Here is a 24,570-nt window from a genome sequence, read left to right as displayed (position 1 = left end):
AACTGACTATCTCAACTCCCAATGTGCCAAGTGGGCATTAGGGTTACTGGTGTAAAAGGTCGATGCCATCTGCAGCTGGATCTCCAACAAGTTCGCTGTCCCCAAAGATCTCACAATCTAAGAAGAAACATAAGGCAGGCACCAGTAACAACCACTAGAGAGATGCTGTGCTGGGGTTGTATGGAGACACTTGTACTTCCTCAGCTAAAATATAAGAGAATCTCCATTTTAAAAGGTGCCTCTTTGTTTAGTTAGCAGGGATTTATCAAGTCACCTTAAAAGTCTTCTAATTTTTAAGCCACTGGCAGCCTGCTGATAAGACACGCAAGTGCTCTTGCTACCATCACATGGCTCTTTCTCCTTCCATCCTGCTCTCTGCAAGGCAGGGAGTGGGGAAGCAATATTTCAACATACAGTCATCCCTCACCAACCATGGGTTTCCCAATCATGGATTTGAGTATCCGCAACTGGGAAATTGTGGAAAGTCTTGCCAACCGCAACTTGAGTATCCATGGTCTGGTGAGATTCCACCCCCACCAATTTTTAGGGTTTTTGTGATTTGGGGGGGTGTGTCTTTCAGGGGACATTTTTTGTGTGGCTGGGGATCATTTTCAGGGGTCATTTTTGGGGTCAGGGGTCATTTTGTGGGAATCGGGAGGTCATTTTGGGGATTGGGTGGTCATTTGGGGGGGGGTTGGGTCATTTTATTTATTTATTTATTTATTTATTTATTTATTTATTTATTTATTTATTTATTCTGATTATATACCACCCTTCTAAAATGGCTCAGGGGTTGGGATCATTTTGAGGGGTTGGGATCATTTGGGGGGCAGGGGTCATTTTGGGGGGTCCCCTTCACTTCTCTTACTCACTCCTGGTGATTTTGGGAGATTTTGGGGGTATTTCCCCCCTATTTTTTTCTGTATTTTGGAGTCCTTTCGTGACCGTAGTTCCCCTAACTCCCTGTTTGCCATTGATTTCAATGGCTCATCTACCGCGAATTCGCCAACCGCAAGATTTTCCTGGAATGGAACCCTTACGGTTGGCGAGAGATGACTGCATTTCCTTCTGCTTGGTATCCAGTCTCTTTCCTTTTCAAAATGCAGGGAAGGAGAGTTGGTTGAATGGCAGGAAGAATGAGAGGAAGAGCAGTGGTGGCCAGTTCTGCGACCATCAAATAAGGAAAAATTGGTGGATGGAGAGGATTGGGGGGTGGTTAAGAGAACCAGGATCAGGAGATAATCAGGAGATCAGTGTGGGGTCAGGAAAATCAGTGTCAGGGAGCTGGGAGATTGGTGTAGGGGTTAAGAGAATCAACATGGGAGTTGGAGACCAGTTTGTTATCATACTGAGCAAAATTATTAAAGTGAAGTAAAGTGTATTTTCAATCTCTAATTTAAGCTTCCATTAACAAAGAGCCAAAGCACCATGAAACTAATTCTATGAATTCCTTGGCACTGAATTTCTCAAATAACCATTCTCAAGTCATAAGGAAACCCTCTTCTGAAACTACTGTAGTTTTCAAAACCATTTATGATGGAGCCTCATGATGGTGGATTTAAAAGTCATAATATTAAAAAGCCACTGGACTTAATTATGTGGACAGTAGTGTCCATGCCAGAATCATGAGGACCTGCTGAAGAGGAAAAACCCTCACTTGGCATTCCCCAGATCGATGGTATGCCCCAAGTAGCTCTTTGGATCCTGGTGTTTATCTGTCATTCCTCTTTCTTAACTCTCATAAGATCCATGATCAGATTCTTAGAGTCAGTTATCACATTCAAGCCCCCTATGAACACCAATGGAAATATCTCAATTTCACTGCAGATATCTCTCTCTCTCTCTCTCTCTCTCTCTCTCTCTCTCTCTCTCTCTCTCTTTTGAAAGCCACTCACCATGTGGATAGCCTGGATGTGTGAAGAGGCTCCATGTCTGTACCATATATTTGCTGGTGTGGACTAGGGGTGTAGACAAAACTGGCTGGCCCGGTTTGTTTTGAGTCCAAACGAGACCCAAATCAAACCAGGCCAGTTTGGTTTTTCCCCACCCATTGAACCCCTCCTGGTTCAGCTTGTGAAACGTTTTTGTAAAAAAATACTTTTCTTTAGCACTTATTCCCTCTGGGGGGCTTCTCCAAGGCTGCAGGTGTGTTTGTGTCCATGTAGGTTCCTCCTCCCCCGCCGGCTTTTCTTATGTCAAAAGGTGCTCACTTTGGGTGATCTTCGGTCTGTCCTGGGCCTTCCCCCCTCGTGGTGGCCATTTTGGAGGCTTCCACACATGTGCAATGGTCCTCTGTGTGGCCAGGTCCATTGCGATGGGGGGAAAGCGTGGAACAGGCCGAAGAATGCCTGGACCGGCAGGCTTTTGGCAAGACAAAGGCTAGTGGGGGAGGGGGAAACTCCTTAGACCCCCCTGAGGCCTTGGAGAAGCCCCCAGAAGGGATAAGAACTAAAAAAATTATTTTTCTTCTTCAAAAAATGCTCATGAACCCCCCAAACCAGGGCTGAAGCCACCATTGGGCAAACTGGTTTAAATAACCCAGGCTGCTACCAATCAGGGGCCGTGAGTACAGCCCCAGATACACCCCCCACATCTGACATCATTCATGGGGGGGCATTATTTCGGTCCCAAACGGAGACACATGGCCCAATTTGGAAAAGTAATCGGCCTGCGCTGCATTGCAGCGCAGCCGGAGTGACTCTCCCTGCCTTAAAGGCAAGGAGAGCCGCTCCTGATCTCGCTGCCAGTGCAGTGGGGCTGATCAATCTTCCTCCCAAAAGAGATCAGCCTGCGCTGCATTGGCAGCATGGCCAGAACAGCTCTCACTCCGGCCCACGCCATCTCCCTTCCAAACCAGGCCGCATGGCCCCGTTTGGGAGGGAGACCACGCCACTGCAGCTGATGTCAGATGTAGTGGCGTGGCTAGCCGGCCCCCTGTGTCTGATGTCAGATGTTGGGGCGGGGCCAGGAGGCCACTGCCAGCCTCCCTACACTCCTGCCCCAAATGGCTGGTAGTGGTGGGGATTTGGTCTGGAGTCGAGGTGGTTCGGCTTGACCCTGAACTGTCAAACCTAACCGATTTGATGTTGAACCAGCTCAACATCCAACTAGTTTGCAGATCCCTGGTGTGGACATCTTCACATGATTGAGGCATTTCATATGGCAAGTGGTAGTTAATTGCTACATGGAGCCACTATGCACCATGTGTAAATGATTATGGGTAGGAACAAATTGTAATATGAGAATTATTATTTTCTGAAAATAAACTGCACATAGTCAAAGAGGAAGACTTTAGGATGATCATGAACACAACTATAGGAAACTATATTATGCCATCTATTATGCCATATAATTCTCAACATGCAATCTGTCAGATACTAAACAAATCCAGCATTACCTTCCCATTTAAGCTTTTCATGGCTTCAACTGCATCTTCCCGATTGTTAAAGTGCACAAATGCATAGTCTCTGATTTTCTTGACTCGTTCCACTGATCCTGTCGAACAGATTTGGAGGTTAGGTCTGCCGCTGATATTGCCAGTTGAGAAAGTGCATGCTTGTCTTGTGTTCTTAGACATTGATCTTCCAGACTAATTCTATTCTCTTTAATTGAATTATTCTCCAGTAAATACATATTAGATCCTCACACTTCAAGGCATGAACCAATTGTATTTTCACTGGCTTAGTGATATACACATTGGTGCTTCTTTTTTATTCTTTGGGCTGCTTATTGCTAGTGTGGTATCTGGAGATGTTCTACTAAAAATTGGTGTTATTTGCACATTTGTTTTATCTGCATGGTAAAGAGCACCATGCACACATAAATAATCCCAAAAGTACACGTATGAAGTCGTCCCTAGACATGGTTTAAGTGTTAAATTATTTTTAGATCTCAGCTTGGAAGAAATTAAATATAAGCAGATATACAGGCTTGACTTAAAGCCTCTAGCTGTTGTTGGACCTGTAGTCCAACAACTCTTGGAGGGCCAAAGTTGTGCAGGCCTAGCTCAAAGCTTACATATACCAGACTGATAAGACTCTACAAAGATCTCTTAGCTAGAAAGAAGATTAAGGAGACAGGGTCTTACAGCGTTTCTTAAATGTTAGAAATCAAACATTTCAGATTTTCTCTTTCAACTTCTGATTTGCTTCCCCCCACCAAATAAGTGGTCATTTCCAGGGCTCCAACACTAACACCTGACCAAATCATTACTTTTAATGTGCATGTTCAGGAAATTTGGATTCAGATTCAACCTGATCCAAATATGACAATTTCAGATTTTGAATAAAGGGCTCTGGCGATGCTGGGTATCAGATCGGATTTGGAATCTGAATCCAAATTCCAACTTAAGTTCAGATTTCCTCTTTAGAGATCAATGGGGAAGTTTAAAAAAATCACCCAAACTCACTGATTGACCCCACAGCCTTGAAACTTGCCACACAGGCGGGAAGCAGCTTGTGGCCCCCTGTACAGAAGTTCAAGAGAACTGGTCAATCCCCTGATTTTTGGTGAATTTTAAAAAGTTTTGTTTAAAATGGCTAGAAATAGTGAAATCTGACTTGTTTCAAGACAAAACTTTACAAAAACCTCTGAAACGGAAGACCCTCCTTGGACCATCATTTCACCAGCATGTGGATGAATCTGCCCTTTGCTTTAATGAACAGGGGTAACAGCCTGTCCCTTTTGACCCCCCCTTTATGTTTCAGGAATGGATAGGCATACAGTTACGAAACCTGGCACACATGAAGTCCACACTGGAAGGCCTCTGGGGTTAACCTTGCCCCCCAAACTATGGGTCACTCCTGATTTTTGGTTTTGAGTTTTTTTAAATGGCTAAAAATGGTGAAATCTGGCTTGTTTCAAGCCAGAACTTTACTAACGGTTTTGGATCTGAAGCTTCTCCTTGGACCCATGTGAGGAAAAAGAAAATTCCTTAGATTTTTATATTATTATTTTTCTTCTCCATTGCAGGGCGGGATTAAAAGGACTTCACACCTTTTAATTCCTTAATGGTTAGAAGGGAAAGTGAGAAATTCTTTCTAACTATGAAAACAGAAACATTCAAATTACTTTCATTTATACTGACTGTGTGCTTCTGCAATGAGGAAGACAAAATGTAATATATAAAATCAAAGGAATGTCTTTTTTCCTCCAAATGGGGGTGGAATGGTTGCCTAGGGAGGGTTTCCGATCAAGAACTGTTTGTAAAGTTCTGGCTTGAAACAAGCCAGCTTTTGCCCCCACTTTCTATTTCCCCCTCTCAAATTCCCCCCAAATCAGAGGAGTTAGCCATAGCCTGCGGGGGGTGGGGGGATAACAGAGCCCTGCCAATGTGGATTTCATGTGTGCCAGATTTAACAACTGTATGCCCATCCATTGAGGATTTATAAAAGGGGAGCAAAAGGGGCATACTCTTATCCCTTTTTATAAAGGCAAAGGGCAGATTCCTTCACATGGAGGTGAAATGATGTTCTAAGGAGAGTCTTCCGTTTCAGAAGTTTTTGTAAAGTTCTGGCTTAAAACAAACCCATAACCCCTGGCCCTTTCCTTTTATGATCTATAGTTCCTCTGGATGACTAAATATGGTGGATTTTAAATCTAACCCCATGCGTTCTTTATGTCTTCATGTGATATGACCATTAGATGGCTTTTAAAAATCTGGTTCTATACTTTCTATATCTTTATTTTATGTATATGTAATGTTCCCTTTATAATTCCTCACAATGATGCCTTTTATGAGCAAACAGTAGTAATTGTATAGTAATCATTATATATCCTGTCTCTTAAAATGTAACAGGCAGCTTTTAATAGCAACTGCCATTTTGGTTTTAGATATTGTATCATCCTGGACACTTTTAGCTACTCTTTCTTTTATGATCTTTTAGGAAATTTTCGAGTACATTCTGTCAGAGGCGTAACTAGGGAAAACGGCGCCCGGGGCAAGCACTGAAATGGCACCCCCCTGTGCCCCCCACCCCCCAACATATTACATTATACTTAGGTTTTTCCTCACAAGCGCCCGCCGCCGCCGCCAAGCCAGGCCACTGACTGGCCGCCAGGCACCAGCAAAGCAATGGGGGGGGGGCACGGGCGGTGCGGAAGGGACCGCTCGTGGGGGAGGGGGCACCGACGTGCTCCCTTGACTGCTGCAGTGCTGCTGCACTGAGCAGGAAACATTTGTATTAACACATTTTCTAAAACAATTTTTAAAAAAATTGTCATGGCGGCGCCCCCCACGTGACCAGAAAAGATGGCGCCCGGGGCACGTGCCCCCCCTGCCCCCCCTATAGTTACACCTCTGCATTCTGTTAATAGTAAATAGTAGTATCATTATATATCCTGGCTTCTAAAATGTAACAGACAGGTTTTAATAAGATATAGGAATTCTGTTGAATTCTTATTTCTGTTGAAATAAGAAACTCCCCTTATTTCTGTTGAAATAAGAGCCTCCCCATCTCTGGCAACTTTTAAAAAGGCATTGAAGACACATTTATTCACCCAGGATTTTAATTAGATTGATAGTTTTAAATAATTTTAATACTGGGTTTTAAAGTATACACAATTACACTAACATGAGATTTGTTAGTTGCTATGTTGCCTTAATTTTTACACCTCTGATATGCCTACACAGCCAGCTTCTACACTGTCCCCCTGGTTGACTCAAGAAAATTAGAAAAACTCCATTTCACTTCTCTCTTTTCTCCTCCTGGTCTTTCAGGTGAGCAACAGAAAGAGAGAGGGCATGCCCCGGCCTCTTGCCTGTGGGCTTCTCAGAGGCATCTGGTGGGCTACTGTGTGAAACAGGATGCTGGACTTGATAGGCCTTGGGACTGATCCAGCAGGACTGTTCTTATGTTCTCCTCTTCTCCTCTCACCCTCTGTCCTTCTGACTCTGCACTCTCTCTTTACAGGATCGCCACAAGACAAACTTCCGAATAACAGATCAATTAGCAGATAGGTTACAATACCAGCAAGTTTGCAGATAGTTCTTGCCTTGCTAGAAACTTGCCATGCTAGAACCTTTGCAACATTTTGCTATGTCGATTGTTATAACCTACGTTTGAAAGACAATACTGTTGTCACTTGTCATTAAGAAGTCCTAGAAAGAGGCTGGAAGCTAATCATACAAATTTAGAAGCACCTCTAATTTCTGAGATGTTCTTTTGCTTCTCAGTCATTTCCTAGCACTTCGATGAGATACATGAATGCAATGCCACTTGCCAGGCAGTTTTGTACAATACAACAAAGCAAGGGGAGAAAAAGCTCAAAGCTGAGCTTCCCTGGTAGTAGATGCAGAAACCACTCTTTTTCACATTTCGGAAGGCAAGAGATGGACAGCACCAGAAAGAGCAAGCCAGTGCTTGAATTCATTCATTCATTCTTTATTATTTTCCAAGACCATAGAACAGCAACAAATACAACAGTCGACAAAGTACAGAGTTATAAGGGCTGATATTTCTTACTATAGAACGACCTTAATCATGCACTCATCAGATTTAACCATTTTGTTTCCTAATAAAGCAAGCCCTAGAGCAAAATTTTGCAACATTCAAAGTGATGTCAGTATTAGAATCTGAGAGAAGTCAGTATTACACATCTGAGAGGTGTGTAGCAATTCATTATATGAGGCTTGCTCCATGCATTTCAACCGTGGTTTTCATATATTTTATTCTAGTTCAACAGTTAAAATAATGTAGTCGGAAGAATATTCTTGCCAAGTAGAAAGTACATTATTGAAGGACTTGTTTTAACTGGGGAACTAGACTAAGATACCCTTTGCTCTGAGGAAGACCAGGTACTGCTTAAAACAGGTATCTTCAGCACTACTTTCAAGCACCTTCTTTCTGGAGGAGCTTGCAGCCACTCCCTATGCTCTTATATACACAATATACATCAAAAGCTATCCATGTTTTTAATCTGTATTTTAATTTTGTTAATGTTTTAATTGCGTTTTTAGATTGTGAACCACCATGGGACTTGTGTATGGGGTGGTATAGAAATGTGTTGAATAAATCTCATTAGTGTCGATGCATTTCAAGTGATCTGGGGCAGCTGTTTCTGAACCCATTCTCTTAAAGGAGTTACATGTGTGATAGTCTAGCATGGTTAAACCTGACATGTATGTTTAAAGTGCACAAGCATAGGTAACAATTTACTGCTTTGTCTGGCACTCATTGTAAATGGCCATATTTGTCATTCCTTTTTCAAGATATAGCCTGCCCTTGTTTTCATAAGGTCACCCAGAATGATGCAGTACAATCTGCTGCTGCCAAGGAAATTCCTCCCTAAATAAGATGACCCCCACTTCTGAATTTGGCATGCAATCTTCTAGAGTTATCCTCAAGATTCTCAGGCCAGCTGTACTTCACCTGTGCTCCCAAGATCTTCTTGCAACCCCTCACCCTGGAAAGATAATTTAGCAGGTGCTCCATTCCCTTTATTCCCTTCCTTTCCTGGGACAGAGGAACCCTTTCCCCCCCTTGTTATCTCAAAAATGTGTGTGTGTGTGTGTGTGTGTGCGCGCGCGTGTGCGCAAGCAAAAAGGAATCCCCAACAGACCTGGGTAGGGATCCCCAGGTTAAGTCTATCTTTCACCAGTATAGGTGGGAAGAGAGGGTCCCAATCCTCTCTTTCCAGGGGAGGGAGGGGCCCCCAAGTCCCTTTGTTCCCAACTGGAAAGACAGTTTGTCTTTCCCAAGGGAGATTAAAAGAGGACTCCCAAAAGGGGTATGCAGGCAGGGCCGGAATAAGCTAGTGTGGGGCCTGTAGCATATGTTATAAAGGGGCCCTAAATTTTTTAAAATGCACATAAATATTAAGCATTAATTATTTACTTGCATAGTAAAGTAATTCAATTTTTTCATCTGCTATATTTTGGAGTATGGGAGACCGAGCCATGAACTCACACTTACTACAACAACAGTGAATATTTATGTACCATTGTCCAATCAAAATTCTCAAAGTGGTTTACACAGAAAAATAAAGAGTGGATAGATGATCCTCTGTCTGCAAAGGGCTCACACACTAAAAAGTAAAAAGGGTAGGCACCAGCAACAGCCACTGGACAAATGCTGTGCTGGGCCTTCTCTTAAAAGGCACATTTAGCAGACAAGGGATATTTTCTCTAACATGGACCAAATAAAACAGGTAAAGTTTTGCTTTTAATTCCCAGTTGGAAGCCGGGCGTGCGGGGCCCTCGAAAATGTGGGGCCCGTAGCAAATGCTACATTTGCTGCTACGTTAATCCGCCATAGTATGCAGGGATCCTCATGACAAACCATTTTTCTGGATGTTTAACTTGAGTCTGTCAAACCATCTGGATTGGAATTGAAGTCCAGCAACAATGCAAATGAATTTCCCCGCTAGGAAGATTCCACTTGCTGGTTGTAGATTCCATTGCTCCTTTCCAATGTTTCGGTTTGAATTTGCACCACAGTTGCTGCTGAAGAGAGTCTTGACTTTTAAATCCAGGGAGCCTCCATCAAGCCCCCCTTCTCTTTAAACTCTCTTTAAATTAATCCAGATTAATCCTCCTGGCTTAAAATGGCGCTTACCCGGCTTTGCCAGGTGCCACCTTACTGGCCATGTAACAGCTCCAAGAACCACCTGCTACTTCTGTACGTGAGATCTGCCTTAGATGCTGGTAGCAGCTGTGCAGCTATGTGATGGCTTGAACTCTGAACCGTCCCTTCTCTCACCCACCCACCCCATTTATCAGTGAGTCTTCTGTGTTTCTTCCCCCAAGTTCCCCTTCCCATCTGAAGAGCCCATTGTCATCCCAGGATGTAACTAACTGTGCATATGCCTGGTTGTGTAGCTTAGGAATTCTGGGAAAGTCATTGCTATAAGGAGTGGCAGGGAAGAGATAATATGTCTTTTCTCTGCCAAGGGCGGGTGATTGATGCTGAGAAGACACAATCGCACAAAGCACGCCGCCTCTCACATCGTGACCAATAGTTGCTGGTGATTGGCAGGCTGATGCGATGCCCACATTCTGGCAACATGAGAAGAATGGAGATTTCTGGGATGGAGACTTGGAGGACTAGGAAGAGGGAGGGGTTATTCAGGCCAGTAGCTTGAGGTAACAAAACTTGAGTTGCTCAGTTACCTGTGGCATGATTCTTGGGTTTAGAAATTAACCACAGAAATTAACTGAGCTTTGGTGTTACATCTGAATGGGGCCTATGGCTCCCTCATCAGTCAAGTAACCCTGTTCTGTTTCTGAAGAACACATAACAGGAAAAAAGGTGCCTTAGTCCACTTTGTAGAAGTTACACAAAACTGAAGGGCTCTGCTTCCTAACATTAACTCTTCTTGACTCTTTAGGGCTGTATGAAAAGAATGAAAACTGAGCACCAGCGCCTCGCACCCACAACCTCCCTCCACCAGAAAATAGAATAAAATAAAATAAAATGTGCACATAAAGTAAGTCCCAAATTAACTCCTGTCTTTGTTGTAACTTTTTTTTAAAACCATGGTCAGCCACAGGTTCAGATAGCACATGCTATGCTATGAAGAATCTAGTGCGATATATACTGCTATGAAGAATCTAGTGAACATGCATAATATAGTCATGTGCACACAAGGTATATAGTGAAACATTTCGTTACACTTAAAATTATTCCAAGGCTTTTTGGAAACTCTTCTTAGCAAACACATTTTCTATATTTAAAGACTCCCTAAACATATTCCATATGGGAAACAGAAAATAGAACAAGTACATTTAAAAAAAGGAAATTCTTCTTCCAATGTGAACACACAAAAGCCCTCAGAGTATTTTCTCTGCATTAGGGTGGGCTGGCGAAGAATAGCATTCAAGCAGTGGCATTTAGTCTGGGGTTTTTTTGGTGGGGGGAGAATCAACACTGAAATGTTTTTCATGGAAAATAAAACAGGTGCTTTGTGATTTTTTGTTGACATTCTCACAAGTTAGAAATATTTCAGCCAGAATAACTTTCCCCCAGTTTATTACACATTATAAATTATATAATTTAACTGACTTTTTTAAAGGCAAAAAGTCCCCTTTCCTTCTTTTACCTGGTTTAACGTTGTTGAATTCCTTTTCAATTGTCTCTTCAGTAGTTGATAACATAAGATTTCGCACATAGAGGATTTTGACTGATGACATTGTATCTTCATCCACCTCAACCTCCGGCTCTGCCCAGTCTACAGCAATAGGATGTCCCCACAATTGTATCCTTCCTGTGGAGTTAGAATCATTCATTAATTCATCCATTCATTGATTGATTCATTCAGTTTTTATACTGCCCTTCCAAAATGGCTCAGAATTATGTACGTCAATATACATTGATTAAAATTAAATAAAACAAGTAGGCTGTGTGGGGGTGGGGGAAGGGGATTCTTTCCACATAGGCTTATTACTAAAATGAATTTACATGTTTATGAAAAGTGATTTGTAAAAAGGCAGTAGGTGAGAATACAGAGCCTCTCATTTTCTGAAGGTTATGTGTGTAACTACTAATTTGGATTCACGATTTGATCACTGGGAGTTGTATGCAGTATGTACTCACCAGGGTGTTTTTCACACAGCAGGCTTTACTATGAGTTTACTACGAGGCTTTACTGCAAGTTCAAAGTTGCTCCCCAAAAATGATGCAAAAAGTGGATTCTTTTTACCCTGGATATAAATTGGGCTACACTTTAACACACAATGAAACACCCGGATCGTGTGCTCCCTGATAGCTCACATAGCTCGACTGTAGGATAAATCTAGCCGATATGTGAATGCACACTCTCCATTCTGGAAGAGATGCAAATGAAAAACCCTGTTTGAAAAACACCCAGGGGCATATGTACTTGACAAATATAAACCAGTTTGACGCCTGTCTGAACCCAGTGCATCTTTAATAGTTCCCCTGAGGAGAGGATTTTTTCCCCTGAGGAAAAAAGCCTGGGAACTGAAATCTTGTGCTTGTATTCAGAATTACTTACTGGATATCTACTTTTCAGAGTTACAGTTTCTTTTGTTCCTTGATGGGGCAGAATAACAATTTTAAAAATTTGAAACGGATTTAAATTGATGTTGCAGTCCCACATGTGGGGATGTAGCAACTGATTGGCATTTGATTTCTTGAGCAATCAAATGTGTAGTGACAGTGGCATAACAGTAATTAGTGCTGTGCCACCCTTGGAGAGTCACCAAAATAGTACCATGGACAATACTGAACACTGGAAAAAATGCATGGATTGTGTGATGTTTTTGGTTAATCCATTCATTGATCTAGCCAGGGGCACACCTAGATGATTTTGGGGCCCGGACCAGCCCTTCTGCAAAGCCCCCCCCCGTGAGGCCCCCCAAACCTACTTTTGGGGGGCCTAATGCTGTGGCTAACCTACATGCGATTACCAAAAAAAGCTGCCACACAGCCAAGGGGTGGCTGGGGTGGTGGGGAGCTGAGTAGTTGAGCTCCTCTTCCTCTGCCCAGCGGCGCCGATGGGGGGAGCAACCACTGGGTGTGTCCTCTCTGCCCAGCAGCTGCTGAGCACCTCACAGATCATAACAACCGCTGGGCAGAGAGGATGCGCCCAGCAGTTGCTCTCCCCAGTGCCGCCGCTAGGGGGGGAGGAGGTTGACTACTTGGCTCTCCCACCCCCTGTGCAGCCACCCCTTGGCCATGTGGTGGCTTTGTTGTTTTTTTAAAAACACAATAGCACGTAGGTTAGCTGCAGTGTGGCGGGCAGGCTGGGGGCTGTAGGAGGCCCCCATGCTCCATATCTTCTGTTGTTTGGCCTTCCCTCTCTCCTCTGACATTACAGCCCATTTCCTTGCCTGGGTTGCCGATTGGTGGTCCCTTTCTATATATTGCAAGATTACAGTATTTTTCTTTGCATTACCTGGTAGTAATTTTCTTCTTGCCATAGCTGCCGCTCTATGACTTCCATATTCCACAAAAGCAAATCCACGATTTTTTGCTTTATCCGCTGCACTGGGATACACGATGACATCAATGACACCATCCGTAACTTTCCTCATCTCTGTTAAAATTTCTTCCCTCTTCTTGGTTTTAGGGATTCCTCCTACAAATAAACGGCAGTTGTCTACACTGGCACAAACCCCAAGGAGTCGACCGTTCCTGCATACAAACAACAGTTCCATTGTTGTGGTGAAACATGCTTAGTACACAGGTTAGGACCATTGCTGTATACTGAACTATCTATTTAGGTAGCCAAAGTAAAAAATGTATTGAAAAAATAAATATATGCAAATTTTGAATGTTACTTACTTAATTGAGGATTGTAGTTTTTTTTGAGAAATAAGTTAGGAACAGGCTACTGCAAGTTTGTTCATACAAATTATTTCCCACTTCTGGACATTTAAAAAGAGAAAGGTATACACAAACATTTAAGGCAACGTGGATTTGTTTATTTCCTGGCTGACATCTGGACTGTCGCTGCACTGGTACAGCTGTGCCTGACATCCACACCAACAATGCGCTGTCACATGAGGGTTTGTGGGTAATCTTTGACCTTTCCTTCTGAAGTCCACTGCATCTCCCTCCTATTGTGCAGCCCTCAGGGACATATTTTGACTAGGCACAATGGGCTTCAGAAGAAAGGAGAGATGATCAAAACTCACCCCAATCCCCCTGCATAACAACACAGCATTAGTCTGGATATCAGGCACTGCTGCACCAGTGCAGCGCTAGTCTGGATGTCAGCCACTGTATTTTTCAGTGACAAGAAGTTCTTGGGAGGAGTTATGAGCTTCTTGGGCCTTTTCAGATGTGAATGTATTATGGGCTTTAAAATTATGACATACAAGTAGTAATGAAAAGGGATAGATTCCCAAGTGCTGGCCAGCAGGTGCAGCTGTAAAAATAGTGTAAGGGCAGTGCTCAGTGTGTGGCCAGAATGTCACAAGTCACTAGGAGAAACACAAAGTGCTACAGAATTCCGGCCTGTGTGGACTCCGAGGCCCTGTAAGTAATTGCTGAGGAAGCTTTAAAAAGCCTACAATGAACTTGTGTCTGGGAAAGCCTCTGGTTGAAAACTGCTTGTAGGTTGTTTTGTAAATGCTGTGAGGGGTTGAGCTGATCCTCAGTTTCTCCTTGCTATGCTCTCTGTGGCTTTAGATGGGGCAGATCCAATGGATCCTGTGAATTGATTAGAATATGGGATCCGGCCTGCACATGCAGCTCCTTTTCCCTGATCCTCTGACCTTCCTTCCCTCCTCCTGCTGCACTGCACTGTTCCTTCCCTTCCCCCCACCTCCACCATGTTCGCTGAAGTTTTTTCAGCTAAACCCCTGCTAACTTGGCAAAGAGTTATGGACTTTTAACGTGGTGATTCTCTTTATTTAGCAGGGGGAGAGTAACTGGCCCTATTCACACACACCCCACAGTACCTCCAGTGACTGTTGCTGGTGTCTATCTTATGTTTCTTTTTAGAATGTGAACCCTTTGGGGACAGGAAGCCATTTTATTTCTGTATTATTTCTCTGTGTAAACCACCCTGAGCCATTTTTGGAAGGGTGGTATAGAAATCAAATAAATAAATAAATAAATAATAAACACCAGCCAGCTTCCTTCTCCACCAAAAACTTCCCCATCCTCCCACTTTCCCACCCTCTTTCTTTTTCTTACCCTTTCTCCCTCTTGTCATCCCCTTCTCATCCCCCCCTCACTTTTCCTCTCTCTCTGTTGTCAAGCCTCTTCACCCTCCCCTCATTCCCCCTCTCTCTCCCTCCTGTCAAGCCTTCCTATCCCCTTTGTCTCTCTCATCTCCCACACTTGTGGGGTTGTGGTGAAGGTCCAAAAAGTGTGTGGATCCATTGGAATGTTGGCAACCCTCTACTCACCCAACACCCACATGGCAGACTCTTCAGCACATGAAGTGCTAGCCCATGTGAGGAAGAGGGGGAAGAAAGCAGCAGGAGGAGGAAGGCAAAGTCAGAAGATGGAGGGAGGAAAAGGAAGAGAGTGGGAGAGAGTAGAGGATGAGGAGGAAGAGAAACAAAGAAAGAAGAGTGGGAAAGAAGCAAGGGGGGAAAGGGGTCCTGCTTTCCTTGGGCATACTGTTGCTTTGAATATAATTATAGGGTGTTAAAAATCTGTTGAGAACAGTTAAAATATGATGGCTATGTTCGGAAGCACTTCTTAAATTTTTTTAAAGGGGAGGAAATTCAAATAATTCTTTGGTAGTTTTTGGAAGAAATTCTGAATATCATACTTCCCAATCACCAGACAATGCTCAGGGAAAATTTATTTGAATTTTCCCTGAGCAAATTCAGGTATAAAAGTAGTGTATTCAGTTAATCAAAGTGGTAGGGCAAGAGAGAGGGGAAGAAAGGGAATGAAAGAGGAGGGAGGTGGAGGAAGAAGACAGAAGGTGGTGCCAGAGGTGAATCAGATCCAATCCAGCCCGCTACCAGATTTGAGTTTCATACCCCTGGCATAGCACATTTGCAAGAGAGAGAAAACCCAAGCCACAATATTTTGTTATATATGGGGGGGGGGAATCTTTTATGGGGGAAATTTTTCCCCAATAAATTCCCTGTAATTTACTGCTGCATCCATCCCTGGTTTTAGATATGGTTTCAAAGTACTTTGAATGTAATATGCAATGTGTCCCTTAGTAAACAGTTTACAAAGGGCTATTTGCAGCATATGGTGACACAGGTCAGACAACTTTGTTAATTTGGTTTAAATCTTAGGTGTGTAATATCAATGATGCTTACCTAATTTCATAATTATTCAGTTGCCTAATTGCATTCTTGGCCTCCTGTTTGCTAGAGAATGTTACAAAAGCATATCCCCTGTTGTTTCCATTGAAGTCCATCATCATCCGCATTTCATAGATTTTACCAATCTGTAAAAGCAAAGCATATGTAAGAGCAAAGAATGTCAAAGCAAATCAACGCTTAGACAGGAAAATTCTGTCAGCAGACCACAACCTGGACAAAGTTCTGTTGCTCTTGCAATTCTGTTTGTGTGCTTGCTTCACTCCAGAGTAACTTGACCGCAGGGTCCTTGATCATATTTTACTCAATATCTGCTTTCTGACCCATGTACGGAGTCAAAATAAACAGAGGTGGCATATGTTGAATTCAGGCCATGCTGAGCTAGCACTGTCGAGCTTGTTAGCAAGGTAAGTGACCTCTGTTAACACACTCTGATAACACACTGTCTGAGCTTCTGTTCTTGTCTCAGGAATCCTAGAGTGCACTCATCCAAATATAAGTAATGATTTTTTTTCATTGATTTGCTCTTAATTTATATATAGTTTATAATATAGTTCTAATTTATAATATAGTTCTGTTTCTGCTGAGAACAAAAAAGACACAAGGCTTCCAAGTTGCAGGAAGAGGGCCTACTCAAAGTGGTGGAAAAATAGCTATCAGTTTAATTTAGTGCCGTTAACTTGAATGAATGTTGTTTGTGAGTTGTCCCGCCCCCCCGAACGCTGACAGCTGGAAACATTGTTAAGAGGTGTGGATGACTCTTCTACCTGAAATGATCTCATACTCCTGTTGTCAGAGAGATACAATGGGACATTGGGATTTCTTCAAACATTCCAAAGTAGCACTGAAATTGGAAATACAGTAGGTTGTTTGCCTCTCCATGCTTATGGTCCCATCTGAAGGGGATGTATCTATCCCCTGCACATGTGTGTTCTGTGCCTCTGGTGCTCTCAAAACTTCTGTAAAACTAGTAATTGTTTGTAATCTTATAGTTCTGCGTTTTGGTATCTACTAGTGTTTGGACATATTCTATGCTTTCATTCACAAGTACGACACACAGAAGCATACATATGGGTGAAAATCACAGCCCTTGGAAGTGACCCTTATCTTTGGCTGTACCAAGTAATTCTTTTAAAAGGTTACAAGATTTGAACGTGTGGATTATTTATTAAGACTACATGAGGAACAATGAACAGGTTTTGTTAAAGCACTTGTTAAAATGTCTAACATGTTTTATTGTAGCAGAAACATTCATATAAGCTACAATACATTTGTCAGTCTGTTGCAGCAGAAAACAAGATTCTTCATACCTTAAAAACCAAGACATGGTTACTCGTCTGGAAGTAGGTTCACTGCACAGAACTTAACTGCCTGAGGCTAGATCACATAATACAGTTTTTATCCATACACAGAGTCCCAACATGCCTTAAATTTGTGCTCATGTGAAGAAATAAAAGTCCCACACTGATGTTAAACTCTATGTTAATACGACTGACTGTATGGATGGGGCCTCAGCACTGGCCCTATGTGTGTGGGCTTCTTGGCATATTTGAACTCCAACATGTGAATGGCAGTGGGGCAGATGCCATGAATTGGTAGGTCAGGCTGATATAATCCTGATCTCCCTTCAGTAGTACAGTTTGAAAAATCAACATATTGTTTGAATGTGAATATAGTCAGCCCCCCTGTCTGGCGATGATGGGGCAATCTCGGCAGCATTTTCTAATGTTTCGGAGAAAGAGAAAAAATAACCACTTATAAAGTGGGGTGGGGTGACAGATGGAGGGCCACGTGGTTATGTTTAGTCCGTGTCACACAGGGGCTTCTGGCATAGTGCATCTCACAAATGATACCCTAGATACACAAATGATACATAGTGCATCTCACGAATGATACACTAGATACACAAATGATACATAGTGCATCTCACAAATTATACACTTTCTCAATGATCACAGATAGTCCAGTTACAGGGATGAATCTTAATTAAAACATAATAAAGTTTGGCTTTAGCAGGTCCTGCCTTAGCCCAAAGGTTGGTCCTGATTGGATGCTTTCCAGTCCTCACTTGTGGCTGGAAAGCCTGTATGTGTGCTGTGCTACTAGGGTTTATATCTCACAACTACTAGCCCTACTCTTCAGACATTGTATTAATGACTCCCAGGGGTGCAGATCCCCCGCTAAGCATTTAAGGAATCTTCTCATTTCACTGAGTTTGCTTCTACCAAACTTAAAAGCCATACCTTCCATTTTCTCCCCATGCCCCAAAGTGTCTTTGCTCTCCCCTCCCACAACATTTAAGTGAGGAGTTGCTACTCAGTCTGTAACCCCCAGTGACTCAAAACACAACTAGAGTTCTCCTTCACCTAAGCTCTGAAAACAGCAGAAGATTCCAAACCTTGCATTAAGACTGAGTTAGATACTAATGTAATATATCAAGTTAGATATAAATATCTCCTTTCTAACTTCATACACTACAGATATAGTCAGCAGTTATGCTTTCTGGCTGGCTTGTGGGGAAAAAAGAAAACACAATGCAGTTGAGGACTAGTCACAACGCGTCAATGTGCCCCTTACAAGTGTGACATGCGTTCCTCTTTTAGACTCACAAGAACCCTGTAAATGGGTTCAGATGAGTGATAGCGACACACTCAATGGATGAGCAGGAATTTAAACTCCTGTCTTCCAAATCCAAGTGTTCCAAGAACAATCCATCCCACCCAGTGTTCTTCATTGTAATTCCCAGAGTGGCTCCCTAATTATCCTGTGTGAAGCTTCTTCTGAAGCGGAATTTTCTCCACAGTCCACCACTCACCCAGCACCATGCACAGACAACTGTTCCCACTGTTAACAATTTCCACCAGCATTTTGCTCAGCACTGATGGGACTCCTTCAAGGGAAACTTGAGCTCCTGCACCATCTCGGAAGGTGTGCATGCTTTCCTCATAGAGCTCTTAAGCGAGGTCTCCACTTCTCTCAAAGGGCCCTCCCTACCCTGAAAAAGGCACAGTGCTGTGCTGAGGGCAGCACAGTAGGAAACCACAGTGGCTCTCACATTGTTTGCCAAAGTAGCCCCTGCCTGAAAAACAGAGCAGACCACTGTTCTATCCAGTATATCACACTTGTGTTAGTGTTACAGAAAATACAGTCCAGCTCATGACATGTTTTCCCTCTGTAACCTGTTAGTGCACTTAGTTTCCATGCAAGATCGAGATGTAATCAGACTACAAGTGGATTAAATTATCAAGTGAAATGTTGGATTTTTTAAAAAAAATAGTAGCTTCAGGTATGTTTGTTTAGTGGGATGACAACTGCTCCATTATGGACTCCTCTTTAGCTTATGTCTATATATTGTGGATCTTGTCAATTAAGGGGGCCATTCACATGAGCAGCCCTACCTGGCTTTGCACAGCTTTACTCAGGAAGGGCAGCCTTGTGGAGCACTAGGATTGGGACCAATCTCAACACTTCCCCACTGAGTAGCCCGGGACTTCTACTCAGGCTAAAAGTGAGGTAGGAGGATGTATGTGCACCCTCCTACCCCACTAATCGGTCATGTGGCAGCATGAATTGCCGGAAACCTCTGCTACCATAGAGGCTATGGAAATGAGCATCCCAGCCTCTAGAATGCCTGCAATGCCCTACACAAACGCGGTGCATTGTAGCTTCCTGGAGGCTGGGCATCCTTCCTCCGGCCTCTCTCACACTGCACTGTTCTCTGCAGTGGCACTCATGTGGGAGCACAGCATGGTGAATGGCAGTCATGTGTGGGAAGGTGAGACTGATCCTGCCCCTCCCCCACCCTCTCCAGCCCAAGTCGCATGATTCGTGTAAACAACCCTAATGTCTCTCAATGAACATGAGTTAGTTAATGTATCACTTTAGCAGAAATAACAAGTCAGCTATTGGCCTGTAGGGGGATTTCATAAATAGCTTTAAGGATTAATAGGATATGAGTCCTAGGATATATGGGTTGACAGAAAACCATGTTATCTTGTTGCAAAGAAAGCAGCAATGAATCCCCTGGCATGCCACCAAAGACTGATATTTGTGGCTGTGTGAGCAGAGAGAGTAGACAAAAGTTACCAAATGTGCTACCAATGGCTCATTGGTGGCTACTCGGGACTGGGCCTTCCCTGTGACTGTTCCAGGGCTCTGGAATGCACTCTCTGTTTGATTTTAACAGGGAGTTCCTCCATTTCTGGCTGTTTTTAAAAGACCCTTAAAATGCACCTGTTTTTTCGGGCTTTTAATTAATTTTAAATGGTTTTATATAACAAAATTGTTTTAATGATTTTATCCTGTTCTATATTTGTTGTATTTTAACTTATGTACACTGCCTAGGGAAGTACATGTCCAACCATACAGATATATGATAGATAGATAGATAGATAGATAGATAGATAGATAGATAGATAATCCTCATCACTCAGAAGCCACAGATTCAAGCCTAAAAGTCATTCTTAGTATCATTTGCAAAATCACCTCTGAGCTCTGAATGTAGTGAAGTCCTCGTATATTAGAAATACATAACTTTCTGTAGATTGCATCCCGGATTTTAAGCAAGATAATTTCACTTGAAAATTGCCCATCTCCAGTAAGTGCTTAAAATGAGATCTGTTCATTTGAAAATTCTTACAGATGTATTTATTCCTTCCCCCAAGGAACTCAGAGCAACATTTTAGCCTTGCAAGAAACCCATAAGAATCGTTAGGCTGAAATACAGTGACTTCCGCTAAGTAACTCGGGGATTTGACCAACCATGGCTTTCCTATGTAATAAGCTAACTGTTGAGCCTCTGCAGCATACAGGAAATTTCTCCTATGAAATGGCCCCATATGTTCTCAGTACAGGAAAAAACACATTTATCCTAATGTGCGAAGTACAAGCTGAGTGTTGTTTGCAAACCAGTAAAGTAAAGTTGTGCCGTCAAGTCGGTGTCAACTCCTGGTGACCACAGATTCATGTGGTTGTCTTTGGTAGAATACAGGAGGGGTTTACCATTGCCATCTCCCGCACAGTATGAGATTATGCCTTTCAGCATCTTCCTATATCACTGCTGCCCAATATAGGTGTTTCCCATAGTCTGGGAAACATACTAGCGGGGATTCAAACCAGCAACCTCTTGCTCCCTAGGCAAGTTGTTTCACCACTGCACCAGACCAGTACCCAACTATATTGTGCAAAACAGATCTTAGCATTTATTTTTGAATGCATTTAATGATGTTAACTGATAGCATTTTATTTTGGTTCACACCCTTAGCAAATCCTTAGAATGTGTGCCAGAAATTGCACATTTCTGTTTATTAGACAGTGGAGTGCCTTGTATTATTATCCATCCTCTTTTGTGGTCTCCTGTTGAGTTTAGTATGAATACACCCACTGATCCCCTCTTAGGGTGAATTCAGATGAATAGCTGAGATGCTGAAATAATCACAGTTTTCTCCCCCTTTCACTGTCTAGCACTAAGATAATTGGCAAGATTGCACTTTATCCCCTCCTAGATTACTCCCAGCAATTTACTTTCACCTGCATGATGCCAGTGCCGAAATTAGGATGAATGCGCATGCAGTGCTTTCATTTATTTATTTTTTTGGTGTACATGCACAAGCCCAGCATCAGCACAAGGTGAAGTTAGTCATCTGCTCGGGCTTTTATGTGTAGAACGCCCACACTAGAGTTGCTAGCATCATTACACATATATTAAGCATGCATTTAGTCTAAGATAGCTGGTTGCATTGCCCGCTGGTCATAGCTTGCAACTGACTACAGAACCAATAAGAGGGGAAAGGGGATATGTATCATGGTGGTGCCAGTTTTAAGCAAGTCTCAGCCTTCTTTCATCATCCTCATTCTGCTGCGAGGTCTGGACCAGTTGCTGCCTTCCCTGATACCACAGCCAGTCATTTGTCATCTTAACAAGTATTTACTTTCTAAGAATGTTCCTTACAAACAAACCCATTCCTAAAACACTTGATATAGACAAGAGAAGAAAACCTAATAAATTTAAATAATTACTTTTTCACATAGAGGTATAAGTTCATCTTCAAAAAGGTCTCGAGGTAATTTCCCAATGAAAATCTCACAGCCTCTTTCTGGTGGTGGTCCGTCCCAGCCTGGTGGCGGCCCTCCATATTTCCTTTGGCCATTTTCCTGAGTGGAAGAGAAGATAAGCTCTTTTTGAAATATATGTATTCTCAACCGCGCAAATCTCTTTAGGTATGTCAGTGGATCTACTTAACTTAACAGAACCATGTCTTTCTCTGTTCTTGTCTCTTATCAGCCTTTTTTTTTTTGCAACTGGCATTGAAGCTCTTCTCACGATCAGTGAGAAGACCTTTGGGGATAACTGCAGGGAAGGAGGGTTAACCTTCCCTTCCCCACAGATGATCGACAGTTCTCTGGGTGGGTGGATTTCCTGCCCAGATGAATGGCGGCTCTCCTGCCATCCACCCACGCCTTGCTTGGGTGCTTTGGGGGTCGGGTGCAGGGAAGCACCACCATGCGGCACCCAACCTCCTGGAGCCCCAATAATGCACTGCACAAGTGTGTGGTGCATTACTGGGAGCCTGCTCCTCCCTGAGTGTGCCTGCTGTGGCAGTCACACAATCAAAAAATTAGGATAAGGGAACGCTTACTCCCTTAACCTCATTTAAGCTGCAGGCTCCTTAGGTGAGTTTTCTGCAGTGTAGCCTCCGGGACTGGACATGATCCCGATGGTTCACACAAGCGAGCAAAACTGGGCTGGGCTTCCTCTGCTTGCTCGTGTGAATAGCCTCTGCATCTTGTCCCATTTATTTGATACAACTTTGGAGCTCCACACAGGACAAGACATTTGGTTGTTCAAGGAAGATGCATACGAAACTCAACAGGAGACCACAAAAGAGGATGGATAATAATACAAGGCACTCCACTATCTAATAAACAGAAATGTGCAATTTCTGGCACACATTTTAAGGATTTGCTAAGGATGTGAACCAAAATAAAATGCTATTGGTTAACATCATTAAATGCTTTCAAAAATGGGATGCACCCCTTTGGGGCACATTTTTCTTTGGGGATGGGTCTGAATACATTGACCGACATCCAGACTAACCCTGCATTGAAGAGTCATGGTTTTCTGTTGCATGAGAGTGTGCAATTTTCAATCCCTTCTCTCTTTTACAGCTACCAGCATCTCCAAAAACTATGCCTCTGAGGGTTAGGGGGTCCCCTCAGGGACATGATTTCACTCCATGATTTCACTCCATGATTTCAGGGAGTGCAGGTGACTGCAGAGGGAAAGGGGATTTCTGAAAATATCACACACACCCCAAAGTATTCTGGCACATTGGCAGATAGTTAGGCTGGATGTCAACTGTTGCTCACCAAATGTCCACTTGATTAGCTTGTGCAAACAGGCCTGCCTTGCTCTCATCTCTTTATATAACTTTAAAGAGTCTCTCTCTAGTTATTTTTGTACTATAACTTCTATCCTGATTAACAATATATTGAAACATTTAAATTTAACTGAAAGCGAGCTCCTGCAAGGCCCCCTTTTAAAAACCTTGAATGATGGCAAATTTATTGCCTTTTTGACAGCATGGACCGGGTCTCACGATCCATGAGACCCAGTTTGGGGAAGTGAGCGAGAAGAGCAGGCTAAGCCCGCGCTCCCCGCTCATGAGCGGGGAGGGAGCCCTGGGCGGCCAGATCAGCCGCCCACACGATGGCTGGCTCCAAGACGGAGCCGGCGGGGGCTGGGGAGCTTGGGGGCCGTGTGGCCCCCGGAAGCCCCATTATGCCCTGCACGAGCGCTCAGGGCATACTGGGGAGACCCCCAAGCCGGGAGGCTGCTTTTAAGCCTCCTGGCCAGAGGTCTACTCACAAGTAGCTGCGGCACGGAGCTATTTTGTAGGAGAAAATTTGTCTATTTTGCTGTTATGCTGGTCAAAGACCGAAATAAAGACTATGCTATGCAATTGTTTAACATGTACTTGTTGAAACTGACACAAGTTGTTCTTTCCATTACATTTGTGGATGTTCATTCAGAAAATTCCCAACTGCTAATTTTAAACGATTTGAAATTCCATTCTGTGTCTTAAATTCTCTGTAGGTGCAGTTTTTCTTCATCACCTTATATTAAAACTGAAACATATATCTCCTGTGTTGATTTTTTAGGTAGGGCAGCCCATAGGGACATATGCACTTTTTGGGGGGTGGGGGATGTGGAAAACTACCAGAAATACCATTTCCCTGTAGCCCAGCTAGAATTGTGGGACCAGCAAATTCACAAGAGGGTAGTATGTGCAGTCACCATTATTTGTGTGGTTACTGAGATCCTTTCTTATGGTGCAACAGCTGCATGTAAAGCTTCCATGTGGGATAGCTAGTTCATATAAACACTCTCTCCATCCTGTGCCAGCCAAATTGTGGGACTATATGATCACTGGCAGACCCATACACTCTTGTCTATTTTCTATCAGAAGTTCTGTTAGGTGCAGCAAAGGCAGAAATCAAATGTCCATTGCATATAAAATTGCAACATTTAGACTTTTCAAAGTGGTCTTATATTAGCTGGAGGTGAACAAATGTCCGTTTTAAGCCCAGAGTAGCATCCCACCAGTGGCCGGATTGTGTCCCTGGTGGGATACTGCTCCCCTTGTGTTTCTTTTTAGACTGTGAGCACCTTTGGTCAGGAAATCGCCTTCTCATTCCTACTGCTATGTAAACCACCCAAGCAACTTTTGCTGTTGTTGAAAAGTGGTATATAAATATTCTTAATACTTTTGTGATAGTCTAAAAAAGACATTTGAATCTGGAGAGAAGTTGTCAAAGCTATAGGGCGAAGCCTAGCTAAGCTACTTATTTTACACAAAGGAGTACTCAAG

General features: G+C 43.1%; 1 protein-coding gene and 1 long non-coding RNA gene across 3 annotated transcripts in view; one reads left to right on the top strand and one right to left on the bottom strand.

Annotated features, from left to right (window-relative positions):
- Nucleotides 1–24,570, top strand: part of LOC128349245 (uncharacterized) — a 127,258-nt gene that overhangs the window by 36,535 nt on the left and 66,153 nt on the right. The window contains exons 2-3 of the long non-coding RNA XR_008318657.1: nt 10,327–10,425; nt 13,030–13,146. This is a non-coding gene — a long non-coding RNA (uncharacterized LOC128349245). The remainder of the gene's footprint in view (nt 1–10,326; nt 10,426–13,029; nt 13,147–24,570) is intronic.
- The window catches only part of A1CF (APOBEC1 complementation factor), a 59,077-nt gene that overhangs the window by 21,968 nt on the left and 12,539 nt on the right, over nt 1–24,570 (bottom strand). For both annotated transcript variants that reach the window (XM_053305276.1, XM_053305277.1), the window contains exons 3-7: nt 21,719–21,853; nt 15,698–15,828; nt 12,856–13,094; nt 11,038–11,202; nt 3,398–3,495 (exon numbers count right to left, since the gene is read on the bottom strand). In XM_053305276.1, coding sequence (XP_053161251.1) covers nt 3,398–3,495; nt 11,038–11,202; nt 12,856–13,094; nt 15,698–15,828; nt 21,719–21,853 — 768 coding nt within the window. The remainder of the gene's footprint in view (nt 1–3,397; nt 3,496–11,037; nt 11,203–12,855; nt 13,095–15,697; nt 15,829–21,718; nt 21,854–24,570) is intronic.

Source organism: Hemicordylus capensis, chromosome 3 (assembly GCF_027244095.1).
Source record: "Hemicordylus capensis ecotype Gifberg chromosome 3, rHemCap1.1.pri, whole genome shotgun sequence".
In the NCBI taxonomy this organism is placed as follows: Eukaryota; Metazoa; Chordata; class Lepidosauria; order Squamata; family Cordylidae; genus Hemicordylus; species Hemicordylus capensis.
This window is presented reverse-complemented; position numbering and strand designations above follow the sequence as displayed.